Consider the following 15,426-nt stretch of genomic DNA (forward strand, 5'->3'; position numbering starts at 1 on the left):
GTATTTTTCTTGTAGGAATACTTGGCATCTGCCGTCTTGAGATTTTGTTGTTGTTGGTGTTCTCAACAAGCATAATCAAGCACTGTAACTTTTCTTTTTAAATTTTACTTTAAAAAAGTTAACACCTACTGAAACTGGCTTCTTACATGTGTGTATAGTATGATGACGTTTTAACACAGGTATGTATTCGTGTAACTACCACCAGTAATAGGACACAGAACAGCTCCTCCCCCCAAAAAATCCTGCACGTGATGCCACTGTGATCCAGCTGTCCCCTCTCCCTACTCCATGGCAGTCACTGACCTGTTCTCACCCTACGGCTTCATCTTTTTCAGAACATCATACCTGTGCAAACTTTGACACTAGCTAACACTGAAACCTGTATGCAGGTCAGGAAGCAACAGTTAGAAGTGGACATGGAACAACAGACTGGTTCCAAATTGGAAAAGGAGTACGTCAAGGCTGTATATTGTCACCCTGCTTATTTACCTTATATGCCGAGAACATCATGAGAAATGCTGGGCTGGAAGAAGCACAAGCCGGAATCAAGATTGCCGGGAGAAATATCAATAACCTCAGATAGGCAGATGACACTACCCTTATGGTAGAAAGTGAAGAGGAACTAAAGAGCCTCTTGATGAAAGTGAAAGAGGGGAGTGAAAAAGTTGGCTTAAAGCTCAACATTCAGAAAACTAAGATCATAGCATCTGGTCCCATCACTTCATGGCAAATACATGGGGAAACAGTGGAAACAGTGGCTGGCTTTATTTTTCTGGGCTCCAAAATCACTGCAGATGGTGACTGCAGCCATGAAATTAAAAGACGCTTATTCCTTGGAAGGAAAGTTATGACCAACCTAGATAGCGTATTAAAAAGCAGAGACATTACTTTGCCAACAAAGGTTCATCTAGTCAAGGCTATGGTTTTTCCAGTGGTCATGTATGGATGTGAGAGTTGGACTATGAAGAAAGCTGAGCACAGAAGAATTGATGCTTTTGAACTGTGGTGTTGGAGAAGACTCTTGAGAGTCCCTTGGACTGCAAGGAGATCCAGTCAGTCCATCCTGAAGGAGATAAGTCCTGGGTGTTCACTGGAAGGACTGATGTTGAAGCTGAAACACCAATACTTTGGCCACCTGATGTGAACAGCTGATTCATTGGAAAAGACCCTGATGCTGGGAGGGATTGGGGGCAGGAGGAGAAGGGGACGACAGAGGATGAGACGGCTAGATGGCATCACTGACTCAATGGACATAAGTTTGAGTAAACTCTGGGAGTTGGTGATGGACAGGGAGGCCTGGTGTGCTGCGGTTCATGGGGTCACAAAGAGTCAGACACGACTGAGCGACTGAACTGAACTGAACATCTTTCACTCAGCACCGTGCCTCTGAAACCCATTCAAACTGGCAATTTTTTAAATTGCTGAATGGTATTCCACAATTATGAGTGTACTATAGTTTGTTTATCCATCAAGCACTGGCTTTAACCATTTTAAACAAATGTTTCCAAGGGCATGCTCAGGAAAAGACAAATAATCTTGAGTATCATCGGTGATGAAAAGTCTTCGTATGACAAAACTCTCTAATTATATACAACATCCAGAACCTCAGCACTAACATGCTGGCAGAAGGCCAGTCATCTCTCACACCACTCTCCCTATCCCCTTTCGGGTAAGTGGGATTTGTGTGTGTTTGCATATGTGCATGCGTATGTGTATGTTTTCTTTTTTTAATGACAGCAAATTTACATCAGTATTTCCATTTTATCTTGCTTTAAGGTGTAATTTATGGAAATGTAAAACATACAGAACTGCACAACTTACTAAAATGAGGAGATATTGGCATGGATCGGTCAATTGTTTAAAAAAGGAAAAGAAAATCTCCAGTCACAAAGGATCTTGAGAGCAAGACACTGATGTGAAAAAAACAACATTTTCTTTTGTTTACACTATGTGTGATCTTGTACAAATATCACTTCCCACGTGGCTGTCTGAAAGACCTTACCATGAAGAATACACAGGAAGTCTAATAATAAGCAAAGTAAACAATCACTGACTGTTTAAAACTTTAGTGGAAGAAGATGTAAACCCACATGCAGGAAAGCCAAATAAGAGTAACAGGTTGGCTGAGAAGATCACTCGGATGGTCTCTGGGAAATACTCTATCCAAGGACATGAGTATAGCAAATGATATATATAATACAAATTTAATTAATCACTTAACCCACATCTATTATTGGGTTGCCCAAAAAGTTTGCTTGGGTTTTTCCATAGGATATAATGGGAGGGAGGGGACATAGGAATACCTACGGCTGAACCAAGTTGATATATGGCAGAAACCAACACAACATTGTAATTATCCTTCAATTAAAAATAAATAAAGTAAGAAAAAAAGATGTGATGGAAAAACTCAAATGACCTTTTTGGCCAACCTACTATTAAGACTATGGGTACTCAGGACGAGTGTAGTCACAGACACAAATACCTACAGGGAAAGGAAGTAACAAGAAGGGCAGAGGGCAGATGACTAGACAGACCATTACATGATGCCTGAAAAGAGTGATGGAATTCAAACAACTCAGGTGGCAGTCAGAGGTCACAGTCAGAATGCCTGTTCAGAAAAATTCAGGTCTATCAAATGGCTGAGTCTATGTGTATGCAATTTTCATGTAACTTTTCAGGAGGTTATTGATCATACAATCATGGTATACACATTTACTTTCCCCCACTCCCAAAATTGTTTAAAGTATTATCTAATACACAAAATGTAAGTCAAGTGTGTGCATCTGTGTGAATATTCACTGCCTACACCAGCAAATTAAAGCCCAACACTTGTCTTTATAAAGTTTAAACACTGAAACACAGCCCCACCTATCCATTTGTGTATTGCCTACGTATATATTTATATACTTTTATGGCTAATTTCATGTTACAACACCAGGGTTGAGTAGTTGCAGCAGAGCAAGAGCTATGGTTCCCAAAACTGTACCTATTTTTCTACCTGGCCCTTTACAGAAAGTTTGCCAACCTTGGTATAGGGAACTTCACTTGCCACATTCAGTAACATGTGCCCACTGACCTTCCATGGTCATTTTCAAGACTGCTAGCAGTAGGTACTTTAAAAATAACAATGGTCCCCTCTTTACTCTGGTTAGCACTTCATAATCGACAAATGCACACTTCTATTGACTTCTTATAAGGAGTCCATGGGCTGTCATTAGTAATTTACCAACTTACAAATTGAGAGCCAGAGCTAACAGGCTAGACGGTTGCCAAAGAGAAGCAAGAGAGGTTAAATAGCCCTTTACCCGGTATCTGCTCTTCACCGCACACAACTGCGCCCAGAACTAGGAGAATCCAAAAGCAGAACCCTTCACCTGACTTGCACAACAGTCAGCTCTGGCCAGCAGTAGACAAAGTCCTGGAGCCACAAAGACCCAAGCCTGAATCCCATTTCTGCTACTTCCTGGCCATGTGGCCTTGAAAAGTTTACTTAAAGTTCACGGCCACAGGAGCATCTCTAAAAGGTGCAAAAAAAATCTATTACCCTTACAGGCAGTGAGGAGAACAATTCATTCCTTCAAAGATACCTACCCAAGTTCCATATTTGGGCCAGTCACTGTACAAGGTTCTCTGTATAAAGAGTGAGCCCAACAGATATGACCCAACAAGAGAACATATACACAGCACTTAGCAGAGTTCCTTCCACATAACCTCTCAGAGTGCACCAATTTATGGTGCTGCAATTCTATTATTTCTATCACTATGAAGACAGTGGATGTGTTTGGGAAGACTGGAGAAAACAACTCAATGAAGGTGGTCAGTAACCCAAGTCCACCCCTTCAACCTGACCATCCCTTCCTCACTGACATTGTTATGATGGCAGATAGACCATCCAGGTAGGGGCTTCCAAAGTGGTGTAGTGATAAAGAATTCCGCCTGCAATGCAGAAGATGTAGGTTTGATCCCTGGGTCAGGAAGATTCCCTGGAGGAGGAAATAGCAACCCACTCTAGTATGCTTTGGCTCCATCTTTTCATTCCTTCTGGAGTTACTTCTCCACTGATATCCAGGAGCATATTGGGTACCTGCTGACCTGGTGAGTTCATCTTTCAGTGTCCTATCTTTTTGCCTTTTCATACTGTTCATGGAGTTCTCAAGGCAAGAACACTGAAGTGGTTTGTCATTCCCTTCTCCAGTAGTCCACGTTTTGTCAGAGCTCTCCACCATGATCTGTCCATCTTGGGTGGCCCTACACAGCATGGCTTAGTTTCATTGAGTTAAGACAAGGCTGTGGTCCATATGATCAGATTGGTTAGTTTCCTGTGACTGTGGTTTTCAGTCTGCCTGCCCTCTGATGGAGAATAAGAGGCTTATAGAAGCTTCCTGATGGGAGAGACTGAGGGGGAACCTGGGTCTTGTTCTGATGGGCGGGGTCATGCTCTGTAAATCTTTAATCCAATTTTCTGTTGATGGGTGGAGCTGTGTTCCCTCCCTGTTATTTACCAGTGGACAAACTGGCAGAGGTAATGAAGATAAATGGCGACCTCCTTCAAAAGGCATGCACTGCTACACTCAGTGCCCCCAGCCCTGCAGCAGGCCACCACTGACCCACGCCTCTGCAGGAGACTCCTAGACACTCACGGGCTAGTCTGGGTCAGTCTCTTGTGGGGTCACTGCTCCTTTCTCCTGGTTCCTGGTGTGCACAAAGTTCTGCAAGGAGATACAACCAATTCATCCTAAAGGAAATCAGTCCTGAATGTTCACTGGAAGGACTGATGCTGAAGCTGAAACTCCAATACTTTGGCCAGCTGATAGGAAGAACTGACTCATCTGAAAAGACCCTGATGCTGGGAAAGATTGAAGGCAAGAGGAGAAGGGGATGACAGAGGATGAGATGATTGGATGGCATCACCCACTCAATGGACACGAGTTTGAGTAAACTCCAGGAGTTGGTGATGGACAGGGAGGCTTGGCGTGCTGCAGTCCATGGGGTTGCAAAGAGCCGGACACGACTGAGTGACTGAACTGAACCAGTACGCTTGCCTGGACAATCCCATGGACAGAGGAGCCTAGTGGGCTGCAGTTCTTGGGATCGCAGAGTCAGACTCGATGTAGCGACTAACACACACATACATACACAATCAAGGCAGATCTCAGGGTGGAGCTGTTTTCCTCTCTTCTCTCAGCTTATTAACTTGTACCTGCTTCCTCCACAACTCCAATCTGAGGCAAACTCACTTATTGCTATTCCCAATGTCCACAGCAGGCAGAGCATCACTGCATGCTACTGATCCATCCTGCCCTGCCTGTGAGTGAACGCAGCACCCAGCCCACAGGGTACCTTTGCATCTGCTCATCCAGCATCCCGGGCAGTTGCTATGGTAGCAGAGTCGCCTGGCAGGATGGGAAAGCCCCTGCGCTACATCCTCAGAAGTAACTCTGACACCTCCCACCATCCTCTCCGGTCACGCTGCCTCCCTGCTCTCTCTGACACATACCAGGCACACCCCTACCTCCCTGGAATCTGTGTGCTGTCTCTTCTCTACTCCAGCAATGCTTTTTTTCCCGACACGTGTACAACTTGCTTTCTTACCTCCTTTAGGTCTTGTGTAAATCTTATCTTCTCAGAAGAGATATTTCCTGACCACTGTGTTCAAAATGGTCACACCTCCACCCCAGCACTCCTAAATGCTTCCTTTGCTTTGCTTTTCTCCATTTAATCTATCACTTTTTGAATATATCTGCAGCCCACCACCATCTAAAGTAGGATCTCCAGGAGGAAATACACCGTGGTCTGCTTGGTTGACGGCTGCATTCCCAGTGTCTCAGGGCAGGGTCAGCACGTAGCAGGTATGGGAAGCAGGGAGGGAAAAAGAAAAAAGGAACCAGCCCATGAAGGACTCTGGGGCATGGCTTACACGCTTGTCTCACTGACCTCATTTATGTTGAGCAATGATTTTTGACATAAAACCAAAATAGTAAAGAATACATAACCCAAGTGTCGAGAAACCGACGCCCCTGTTTAATTCTGCAAGCTGTCGGCTGTTTCCTCTCCTCTGTGGTTTGTCATCTTGCTTCTCTGTGGTCACTAAACTGAAGCTCTGTGGTTGCCATGCAGAGTCTCTGGAACTATCCCAATAAGGTATTCCTCTAAACCACTCAACTTGTCCACATAAGCTTGTACCAAAGTGAGCTGTTTAAAACTCCAACTGTCAAAGTGTTAGGGAAGGAAGAACCCCATTGTGGGGTTACATGGATGGTGGGGCAGGGATGGTATTAATCCTTCCATTCAGGACTACTGCCTACAGACCATGATAATAAGCCATTCCATCACTTTAACTTAAAGGGGGGGGGGTTAAAAGGGCACAGTGGACACGGAAAAACACATATCTTCCTTTGACAATCAATTCTTTTTAGAGCACCAGCTCTGAGTTCTCCTCAACTGAAGATCTACATTTCTCTAAACCCCATACGGGCTTTAGATTCAAACAATCCTGGATTTAGTTCCTGGCTCTGACACTTACTAGCTGGATGTTAGGCAAGTCTTTCAACCTCTTTGGCCCTAGACTTCATGCTGAAAAGGTAGTGGTAAAAATAATAACAGTAATAAATACAACCATAATCTTAGCAGTGAGTCCTCACTGGGCACTTGTGATTGCCATGTACTGGGCTATGAGCATTCTATTTTTCTAGTGTCATAAACAACAACCTTAACTACTTCGATTTACTCCCCACCTATCTGAGTCTTAACCTCAAAACACATCCGCCTCAGGCCTTTCCGGCCACATACTCAGAGCAATGACCCTGCTCCCCTTTCACCTCCAATGGCTGGTTATCTCACACCGTCTAGAGACTGCCTCAGAGTGCTGGTCACCATTTCCAGTAATCGGGTCTCGTCTCAACTCATCATCAACACCAAGAACGAGAACCAGAGGTGACTCTGTATTTTCTACATTGTTAACCGTGAAAAAAATACCTTGTAAAATATCTAATAGGGGGAATGTTGACAGGAGAAGAAGCAAGAAAAACAGCAAGATAAAAAGAAGAAAAAAAAAGTAACTCTCCCTTTGAGTCCCCCTAATTTTATCTTCTTCCTATCAAAGGAGACATTTGGGAATTCCTTCAGAACTCCCATTCAAGGTCTCAATGGATCAGTATTTCCCCCAAGCAAGCTGAATTTCTATGCCCCGCCCCCCCAGCACATAGCAGTCAACTTCAGACACAAAGTGAATCAATATATTTTACATAAGTTAGGTTTGCAGAAAGACTGGGAGAAAAGGAAGAAGACATCATCTCTGCTCTTCCAACCTAACAAGACAGACTGACTTCTACACAGCTGGCTGAACACACAGTGATGCTGGCAGTGTGGGGCAACAGCAAGAGATGCCCTTTTAGCATCTAGAGCCCAGAGTCATGGTGATGAGAGCAATGGGAAAGAAACTGCAGGACCACTTTCATCCCTCAGAGAGGGGACATACAAAGTCACCTATAGGAGACAATCTGGTTACCAGGCAACCAGTGAAAAAAGTACAACTAATAAAATGTCAATCATTTGAGGGACAAGTCTCGCATGAAAGTGTGGTAAAATGATCTGCCCGTTTGAACCCTGTAGAGAGAAGAGGAAGCCTATCCCATAGGATGTTAAGAATCTTGGCTTCATTAGCAAATGAGACAAATCCCAGTGCAGGCCTCAGGCCACAGATGTTCCATCCCTCACCCCCTTGGGAAAGTTACCCATGAAATAAGCTACACCTAGGATACTGGCAATTGTTAAATTTGTTGTAAGCCGGGGGTGTCACAGGCCAACCCCTACCTTCCTCCTCATTTCCCACCCATTTCATAAAAGCAGTAGAATGCTGTCTGCTACTCATTAGAGGAAACAGATAAACCAGATCTGAGACAAGGACTGCTGTTGTTCAATCGCTCAGTTGTGTCTGACTCTTTGCAACCCCATGGACTGCAGCACGCCAGGCTTCCCTGTCCTGCACTATCTCCCGGAGTTCGCACAAACTCATGGCCATTCAGTCAGTGATGGCATACAACCATCTCATCCTCTGTCACCCCCTTCTCCTGCTGTCAATCTTTCCCAGTATCGGGGTCTTTTCCAATGAGTCAGCTTTTCCCATCAGGTGGCCAAAGCACTGGAGCTTCAGTTTCAGCATCAGCCCTTCCAATGAATATTCAGGGTTCATTTCCTTTAGGATTGACTGGCTTGATCTCCTTGCAGTCCAAGGGACTCTCAAGAGTCTTTTCCAACACCAGTTCAAAAGCATCCAGTCTTCAGTGTTCAGCCTTTTGTATTGTCCAGCTCTCACACCCATACATAACTACTGGGAAAACCATAGCCTTGACTATATGGACCTCTGTAGGCAATGTCTCTGCTTTTTAACATGCTATCGAGGTTTGTCACTGCTTTTCTTCCAAGAAGCAAGTGTCTTTTAATTTCATGGATGCAGTCACCATCCACAGTGATTTTGGAATCCAAGACCATAAAGCTGTCACTGTTTTCATTCTTTCCCCATCTATCTGGCATGAAGTGAGGAAACTGGAAGCCATGATCTTCATTTTTGGAATGTTGAATTTCAATCCAGCTTCTTCACTCTCCTCTTCCATCTTCTTCAAGAGGCTCTTTAATTCCTCTTAATTTCTGCCATAAGGGTGGTGTCATCTCTACATCTGAGGTTACTGATATTCCTCCCCACAATCTTGATCCCAGCTTGTGCTTCATCCAGCCTAGCATTTCACATGAGGTACCCTGAATGTTAAGTTAAATAAGCAGGGTGACAATATATGGCCTTGATGCATCCCCCTTCCCAATTTGGAACCAATCTGTTGTTACATGTCCAATTTTAACTGTTGCTTCTTGACCTGCATGCAGGTTTCTCAGGAGCAAGGTAAGGCGGTCTGGTATTCCCATCTCTTTAAGAATTTTCTATGGTTTGTTGTGGTCTACACAGTCAAAGGCATTAGTGTAGTCAATGAAGCTGAAGTAGATGTTTCTCTGGAATTCTCTATAATGGATATTGGCAATTTGATCTCTGATTCCTCTGCCTTTTCTAAATCCAGCTTGTACATCTGGAAGCTCTTGGTTCACATACTATTGAAGCCTAGCTTGGATTTTTAGCATTACTTTGCTAGTGTGTGAGATGAGTGCAATTGTGCAGTAGTTTGAACATTGCTTGGGATTGCCCTTCTTTGGGACGGAATGAAAACTGACCTTTTCCAGTCCCGTGGCCACTGCTGAGTTTTCCGAATTTGCTGGCATACTGAGTGCAGCACTTTCACAGCATCATCTCTTAAGATTTGAAATCGCTTAGCTGGAATTCCTCACCTCCACTAGCTTTGTTCAAAGTGATGTTTCTCAAGGTCCACTTGATTTCACGCTCCAGGATGTCTGGCTCTAGGTGAGTGATCACACCATCATGGTTATCCAGGTCATTAAGGTCTTTTCTGTATAGTTCTGTGTATTCTTGCCACCTCTTCTTAATATTTTCTGTTAGGGCCATAGCGTTTCTATCCTTTATTTTGCCCATCTTTGCATGAAATGCTCCCTCACAGATGACAGGAATTCAGCAGGACTCCCATTCATTTAAAAAGTACAGAAGGACAGACTTGTGGTTGCCAAGGGTGAGTGCTTGGGGAGGGGAAGGAATGGGAGGTTGTGGTTAGGAGATGCAAGTTTTTATATACAGAATGGATCAAAACAAGGTCCAACTGTATGGCACAAAGAGCTGTTTTCAATATCCTGTAACAAGTCATAATGGAAAAGAGTATTTAAAAAAAAGAATGTGCGTATATAAATATATACACACACATAGATATAACTGAATCATTCTGTTGTACAGCAAAAATTAACACAACAGTGTAAATCAACTATATTTCAACAAAAAAATTTAATTCATTGATAACAAATTCAGATTTTAAATGAGTATTGAACTTGGGCTCTACACCTTTCTAAATCTCTCTATATTTTCAGTCAAAGCTATATAAAAAGGGTTGACCATATGATAAGTTTTTTTTCCAACAAAACTCCCAAAATTCTGACTTTAAAAATGTTTTTAATTGGAGGTAACTGATTTGCAGTGCTGTGTTGGCTTCTGCTGAACAACAACATGAATTAGTCATTAGTATACATATATCCCCTCCTTCCTGAGGCTCCGCACCACCCTCCCAGGTCATTACAGTGCACTTGGCTGAGCTCCCTGCATGACCCAGCAACTCTCCCAACACGAGGCCTGAACAAGCCACTGGACCAGCCTAATCCACTAAGGGCAGAGACCAGACGCAAGACCTACGACCCTATAGCCTGGGGAAAGGAGACCTCAAACACAGTCAGTTAGACAAAATGAAATGACAAAAATATTGTGCAGATGAAGGAATAAGGTAAAAACCCACAAGACCCAATAAATGAAGAGAAAACAGGCAAACTATCTGTAAAAGAATTCAGAGTTACAATAGTAAAGATGATCCAAAATCTCAAGATAGAATAGAGAAAATGCAAGAATCACTTAACATATTTAACAAGGACCTAGAAAAAATAAACAAGCAGTGATGAACAGCGAAATTTCTGAAATTAAAAATACTCTGGAAGGAATCAATAGCAGAATAACTGAGGCAGAACAGATAAATGAGCTGGAAGGTAGAATGGTGGAGATAACTAGCAAAGAGCAGAATAAAGAAAAGCGAATGAAAATAATTGAAGACAGTCTTGGAGACCTTTGGGAAAACATTAAAAGCATCAACATTCAAATTATAGGGGTTCCAGAAGACAAAAAAATTGAAGAGTCTCAGAAAATATTTGAAGAGACTATAGTGAAAAACTTCCCTAACATGAAAAAGAAATAGTCAAGTCCAAAAAAGCACAGAGTCCCTTAAAGGATAAAAACCCAAGGAGAAACATGCCAAAACACATATTAATCAAACTAACAAATTAAATACAAAGAAAATATATTAAAAGCAGCAAGGAGGGAAGATGAATCCCTTATATCATTAAATAAAATTTGGGATAAAATGGAAAAAAAAAAAAAAAGCAGCAAGGGGAAAGCAATAAGTAACATACAAGGGAATTCCCACAAGGTTAACAGCTAATCTTTCAGCAGAACCTCTAAAGGCCAGAAGGGAATGGCAGGATATATCTAAAGTAATGAAAGGTTAAAAACCTAACAAGAAAGATTACTCTACCCAGAAGGAACCTCATTCAAAATCGAGAGTGAGTAAAGTTGCCCAGTCAAGTCCGACTCTTTGTGACCCCATGGACTGTAGCCCACCAGGCTCCTCTGTCCATGGAATTTTCCAGGCAAGAATACTGGAGTGGGTTGCCATTTCCTTCTCCAGGGGATCTTCCCATTCAAAATCAAGGGAGAAATCAAAAGCTTTACAGATAAGCAAAAATTAAGGGAATTCAGCACCACCAAACCAGCTTTACAACAAATGCTCAAGGGACTTCTCTACAAAGGAAACACAGAGAAGGAAAAGACATACAAAAACAAACCCAAAACAATAGAATGCCAAAAGGAATATATATACACCGATAATTACTTTAAATATAAATGGATTAAATGCTCCAACTAAAAGACAAAGACAGTCTGAATGAATACAAAAAGAAGAATCATATATATGCTGTCTACAAGAGACATACCTCAGATGTAGGGACACACACAGACTGAAAGCGAGGGGATGGAAAAAGATACTGCATGCAAATAGAAATCAAAAGAAAGCTGGAAGAGCAATTACCACATCAGACAAAACAGACTTAAAAAAGAACATTATAAGAGACAAGGAAGGACACTACATAATGATCGAAGGGTCAAGCCAAGAAGACATGACTTTAAACCATAAAATGAAGAGAACTTGAAGAGAAACACTAAAAGGAGCCCTACGAACCTGAATGGCATATACCACCATCACCGATCTCTCTATTAAAAAAACACAGACCACCACCACTGAGCACATACCAGGGGCCAGGCATGGAGCTGGGCCCTGAGAAAACCAAAACGAGTTAGACAAGCCTCCTCCAGTCACGCCCACTCTCCAGTTAACATAGCCTAGTGCAAAACCCTAGCAAGGGAGGGGCTCACTTCTGCACCATGTGATAATAAACTGCAACCTCAGGTAGTGGGAGACACCCACAGGATACAGGGGAGGCGGGCTGAGTAGGTGAGGACTGCGGTGGACCACAAGTGATCCTACAGGTCTGAGGAGCTGCAGCCCAGTGTCTCCATCCTCTGCAAACAGCTCACCATGCTGACGAATGGCAACGAGTGGCCACGGAAGGAAGATACAGCCTCAGTCTATGTCAATTATGCTTAGGGCAGGAAAAGACAGGCAGAAGATTCTTTCTCAAGCAAGAAGGTTTTGTTGTTGAACAGTTTAAGTAACTGGTAAGCAAACAGTTACTGCTGTTTGCTTAATGGCTGAGTTTCATCAGATTACCCAGAATTACCTACTCTTAAAAAAACTGTACCATCCAGGCTTTTTTGCATTAATGGTAAAAATAAAATAACCACTACCAACCACCCATCTGCAATCCATCCATTCGCCATCACATCACTGACCAGCCCTCAGTACAGCCCGCTGCAGACACACATCACACGCACCACATCAGAAAGCTCCCCAAGCCTTCACTGCATGCAGAGCAGAATGCATCCCACCTTTGGTCTCCCCCATCCACACTGGGGCTTCCCTGGTGGCTCAGCTGGTAAACAATCCCCCTGCAAAGCAGGAGACCTGGATTTGATCCCTGGGTCAAGAAGATCCCCTGGAGAATGAAATGACAACCCACTCCAGTATTCTTGCCTGGAGAATCCCATGGACTGAGGAGCCTGGCAGGCAAGAGTCCATGGGGTCACAGAGTCAAGACACGACTGAGTGACTAAACCACCACCACCCACACTTGAGGCCTGTGTTTGTCATATCTCCTTACCTGTCAAATCCTACTTATCCCCTGCGCCAGCCCGCATACTGCCTCCCATAGGACACGTCCCTGGATCCCCCCATTTGATCTCGGCTCACTGAGCTGCCAGGACAAAGGCTTGGATGCACGCTCAGTCCTGATTTTGTTACCGCTTATGCTGCACGTAATGCTGTGCAAAGCTATGTCCCAATGGACCAAAACCTGAAGGCAGGGTCATGTTCTGATCCATCTCTTCTTTACAACAGACCCTCTGTGGTGCCCCAGATAGCGCGTGCGTGCTAAGTCGATTCAGTATGTCCAATTCTTGGTGACTCTATGGTTTGTAGCTTGCCAGGCTCCTCTGTCCATGGGATTGATAGAGTAGGCACTAAATATGTATAGTCAGTGAAACAGTTTAACAGCACTAACTTTTAAAACAACTTATTCTAATTTGACTTTGTTGGGCTATCAAGGCCAAGGAACCCACCTATTTTTTTCCTGGTCAGTTAATAAACAGCAAGAAGACAAGATTAACCTGAGTATATAACTTAACATCTTACCTCCTTCATACTGAACTATGAATTATGAATTATGTTTAATAACTCAATGTATATTTTAATTAGTGGAAACATTTCAAATTCACAAATAATAGTAAAAAAAATCACAAAATTTTTACAAAAAGGACTTCATAAATGTTAATGGCAATGAATCAAATAGGTGTCATTTAATGGCTAATGGTATCCTAACTGGTAATACTTTCCAAAAGATAAGGCCTTCAAATATCCACAATCCCATCCTCCAATGAAATCCAAACATATGGTATAATTAACAGGCTTTGGTTCTAAAAATAAAATTAAAAATCCTAGTTGAATAACCAGTTTTCTACACAATTAGAATACTAACTCGAATATAGAAAAATTAAGCCATTACCTGAAAACTGAAACCTACTTCATGTGCCATTAATGGAAGACATTAAAAAAAAAACTGATCAAATTGATTATCCAAATCATAGCTTGGTAACCTCATAACAACATTTAAATTAAATTCATCCTAGAAATGTAGTATTTGTTTCATAATTATATTTGGTTATTTTATCTTAAAGAAATAATAAGACTTTATAAAAATTTCAGAATGGATAAGAATTTGTTTCCTTCAGTGTTTGGCTTTTGTTTTAGATATTTGGTATTTATTCATTTATTTATTTGAGTTTGCTGGTCTTAGCTGCATCATGCAGGATCTTCTAACTTCACCATGCAAACGCTAAGTTGCAGTGTGTGGGATCTAGTTCCCTGACAAGGGATCGAACCCAGGCCCCTGCACTGGGAGCACAGAGTCTAATTCTCTGGCAGTCAAAAGGAGATACATATATTCCTACATTTTTTAGGAATGTGAACGTGCACTTTTGTCTGTGGGTAGGACCAGGCAATGGCCGGAGACAGAGAGACAGAATCAGACATAGATTTCAGCAAAAAGTTAAAGGAAAAGTTATGCTCTTGATTTCTTTGCCAGGAGATGGAAAAATGAAAACACATCCAACGGGGCTTTTAATGCCTTAAAGTGTCCTAGGAAGGTCATTTGTAATACTTTAAGATACACAGAGGTCAACCCCCAAACGAAGGGGAACACTGGGTACAATCAATATTACCTTCATTTAAATGGTTGTAAATGACATCCTCTCTGTTCAAACTAACCACAAAAATAAATCCCAATCAAAATTTCCAAGGGCACTGAATGCACTTAGAAAGAAGAAAAATAGAAAAATGGGAACACGCCCAGGCCGGGCCTCACCTCTGGCCCTTCGGGGGCATCCTCTCCAGGGGGCGTTTTCTGGAGCAGACCCAAGGAGCCGTTGCTGGAAGCCCTCCTGTCCTTGGCGGGAGAAGTGAAGGGCTCCTCAGGGTCTGTTTCCCCCACTTGGAAGGGGCCCACTTCTTCCTGACTCCAATCCAGTTCTTCTTCAGACTGCTTCAAAGAGCTACTGCTGCTCTTGGGGACGATGCCGGCGGTCGATAGGCTGCTAGGCACCGAGGTGTAGGATGACTGGGGGCCGGAGTAAGGCCGCCCCGCGGGGGCCAGGGCCTCGGCCTCCAGGAGGTCCGGGACGGACAGGCTCAGGCGGCGGTCCAGATGATGCTGGGCCCGTAAGTCCAGGGCTTTGCTCGAGGTCTTCTTCACCTTCCTCTTGCTCAGGTTGACCAACAAAGGCCTGGTCCGCTGTTTAAATGAACCCCAGACAGACGGTTTATCAAGGTCCATGGCTGCATGAAGCACAGGCAGTCCCTCTGGGGAAGAGGACGTCTCTACGGGACACTTCAGTGACTCCTAGGAAACAGAAGACACGGAGGAAGGATATGAAGCTTCTCTGCACTGTCAGAGCACATCAACGTGGGAAATGTGACTCAAGGAATCTTATCCCTCCCACTAACTGATCAAGACCAAAACATCTAATCAGTAACATCTACAAAAAAATAATTGGTAACATCTATCCTGGTGCCTCAGAGGGTAAAGCATCTGCTTGTAATGCGGGAGACCCAG

The 15,426-nt window shown here is 43.1% G+C and overlaps 1 protein-coding gene across 5 annotated transcripts in view; it reads right to left on the reverse strand.

Annotated features, from left to right (window-relative positions):
* MCTP2 (multiple C2 and transmembrane domain containing 2) overlaps nucleotides 1-15,426 on the reverse strand; it is a 252,157-nt gene that overhangs the window by 176,957 nt on the left and 59,774 nt on the right. For all 5 annotated transcript variants that reach the window (XR_009695391.1, XM_061158618.1, XM_061158619.1 and 2 more), the window contains one exon: nucleotides 14,680-15,213. Coding sequence is in view for 4 of the 5 variants with exons in the window: in XM_061158618.1 (XP_061014601.1) it covers nucleotides 14,680-15,147 (468 nt within the window). In the remaining variant the exon portion in view is untranslated. The remainder of the gene's footprint in view (nucleotides 1-14,679; nucleotides 15,214-15,426) is intronic.

Source organism: Dama dama, chromosome 13, assembly GCF_033118175.1.
Source record: "Dama dama isolate Ldn47 chromosome 13, ASM3311817v1, whole genome shotgun sequence".
Classification (NCBI taxonomy): domain Eukaryota; kingdom Metazoa; phylum Chordata; class Mammalia; order Artiodactyla; family Cervidae; genus Dama; species Dama dama.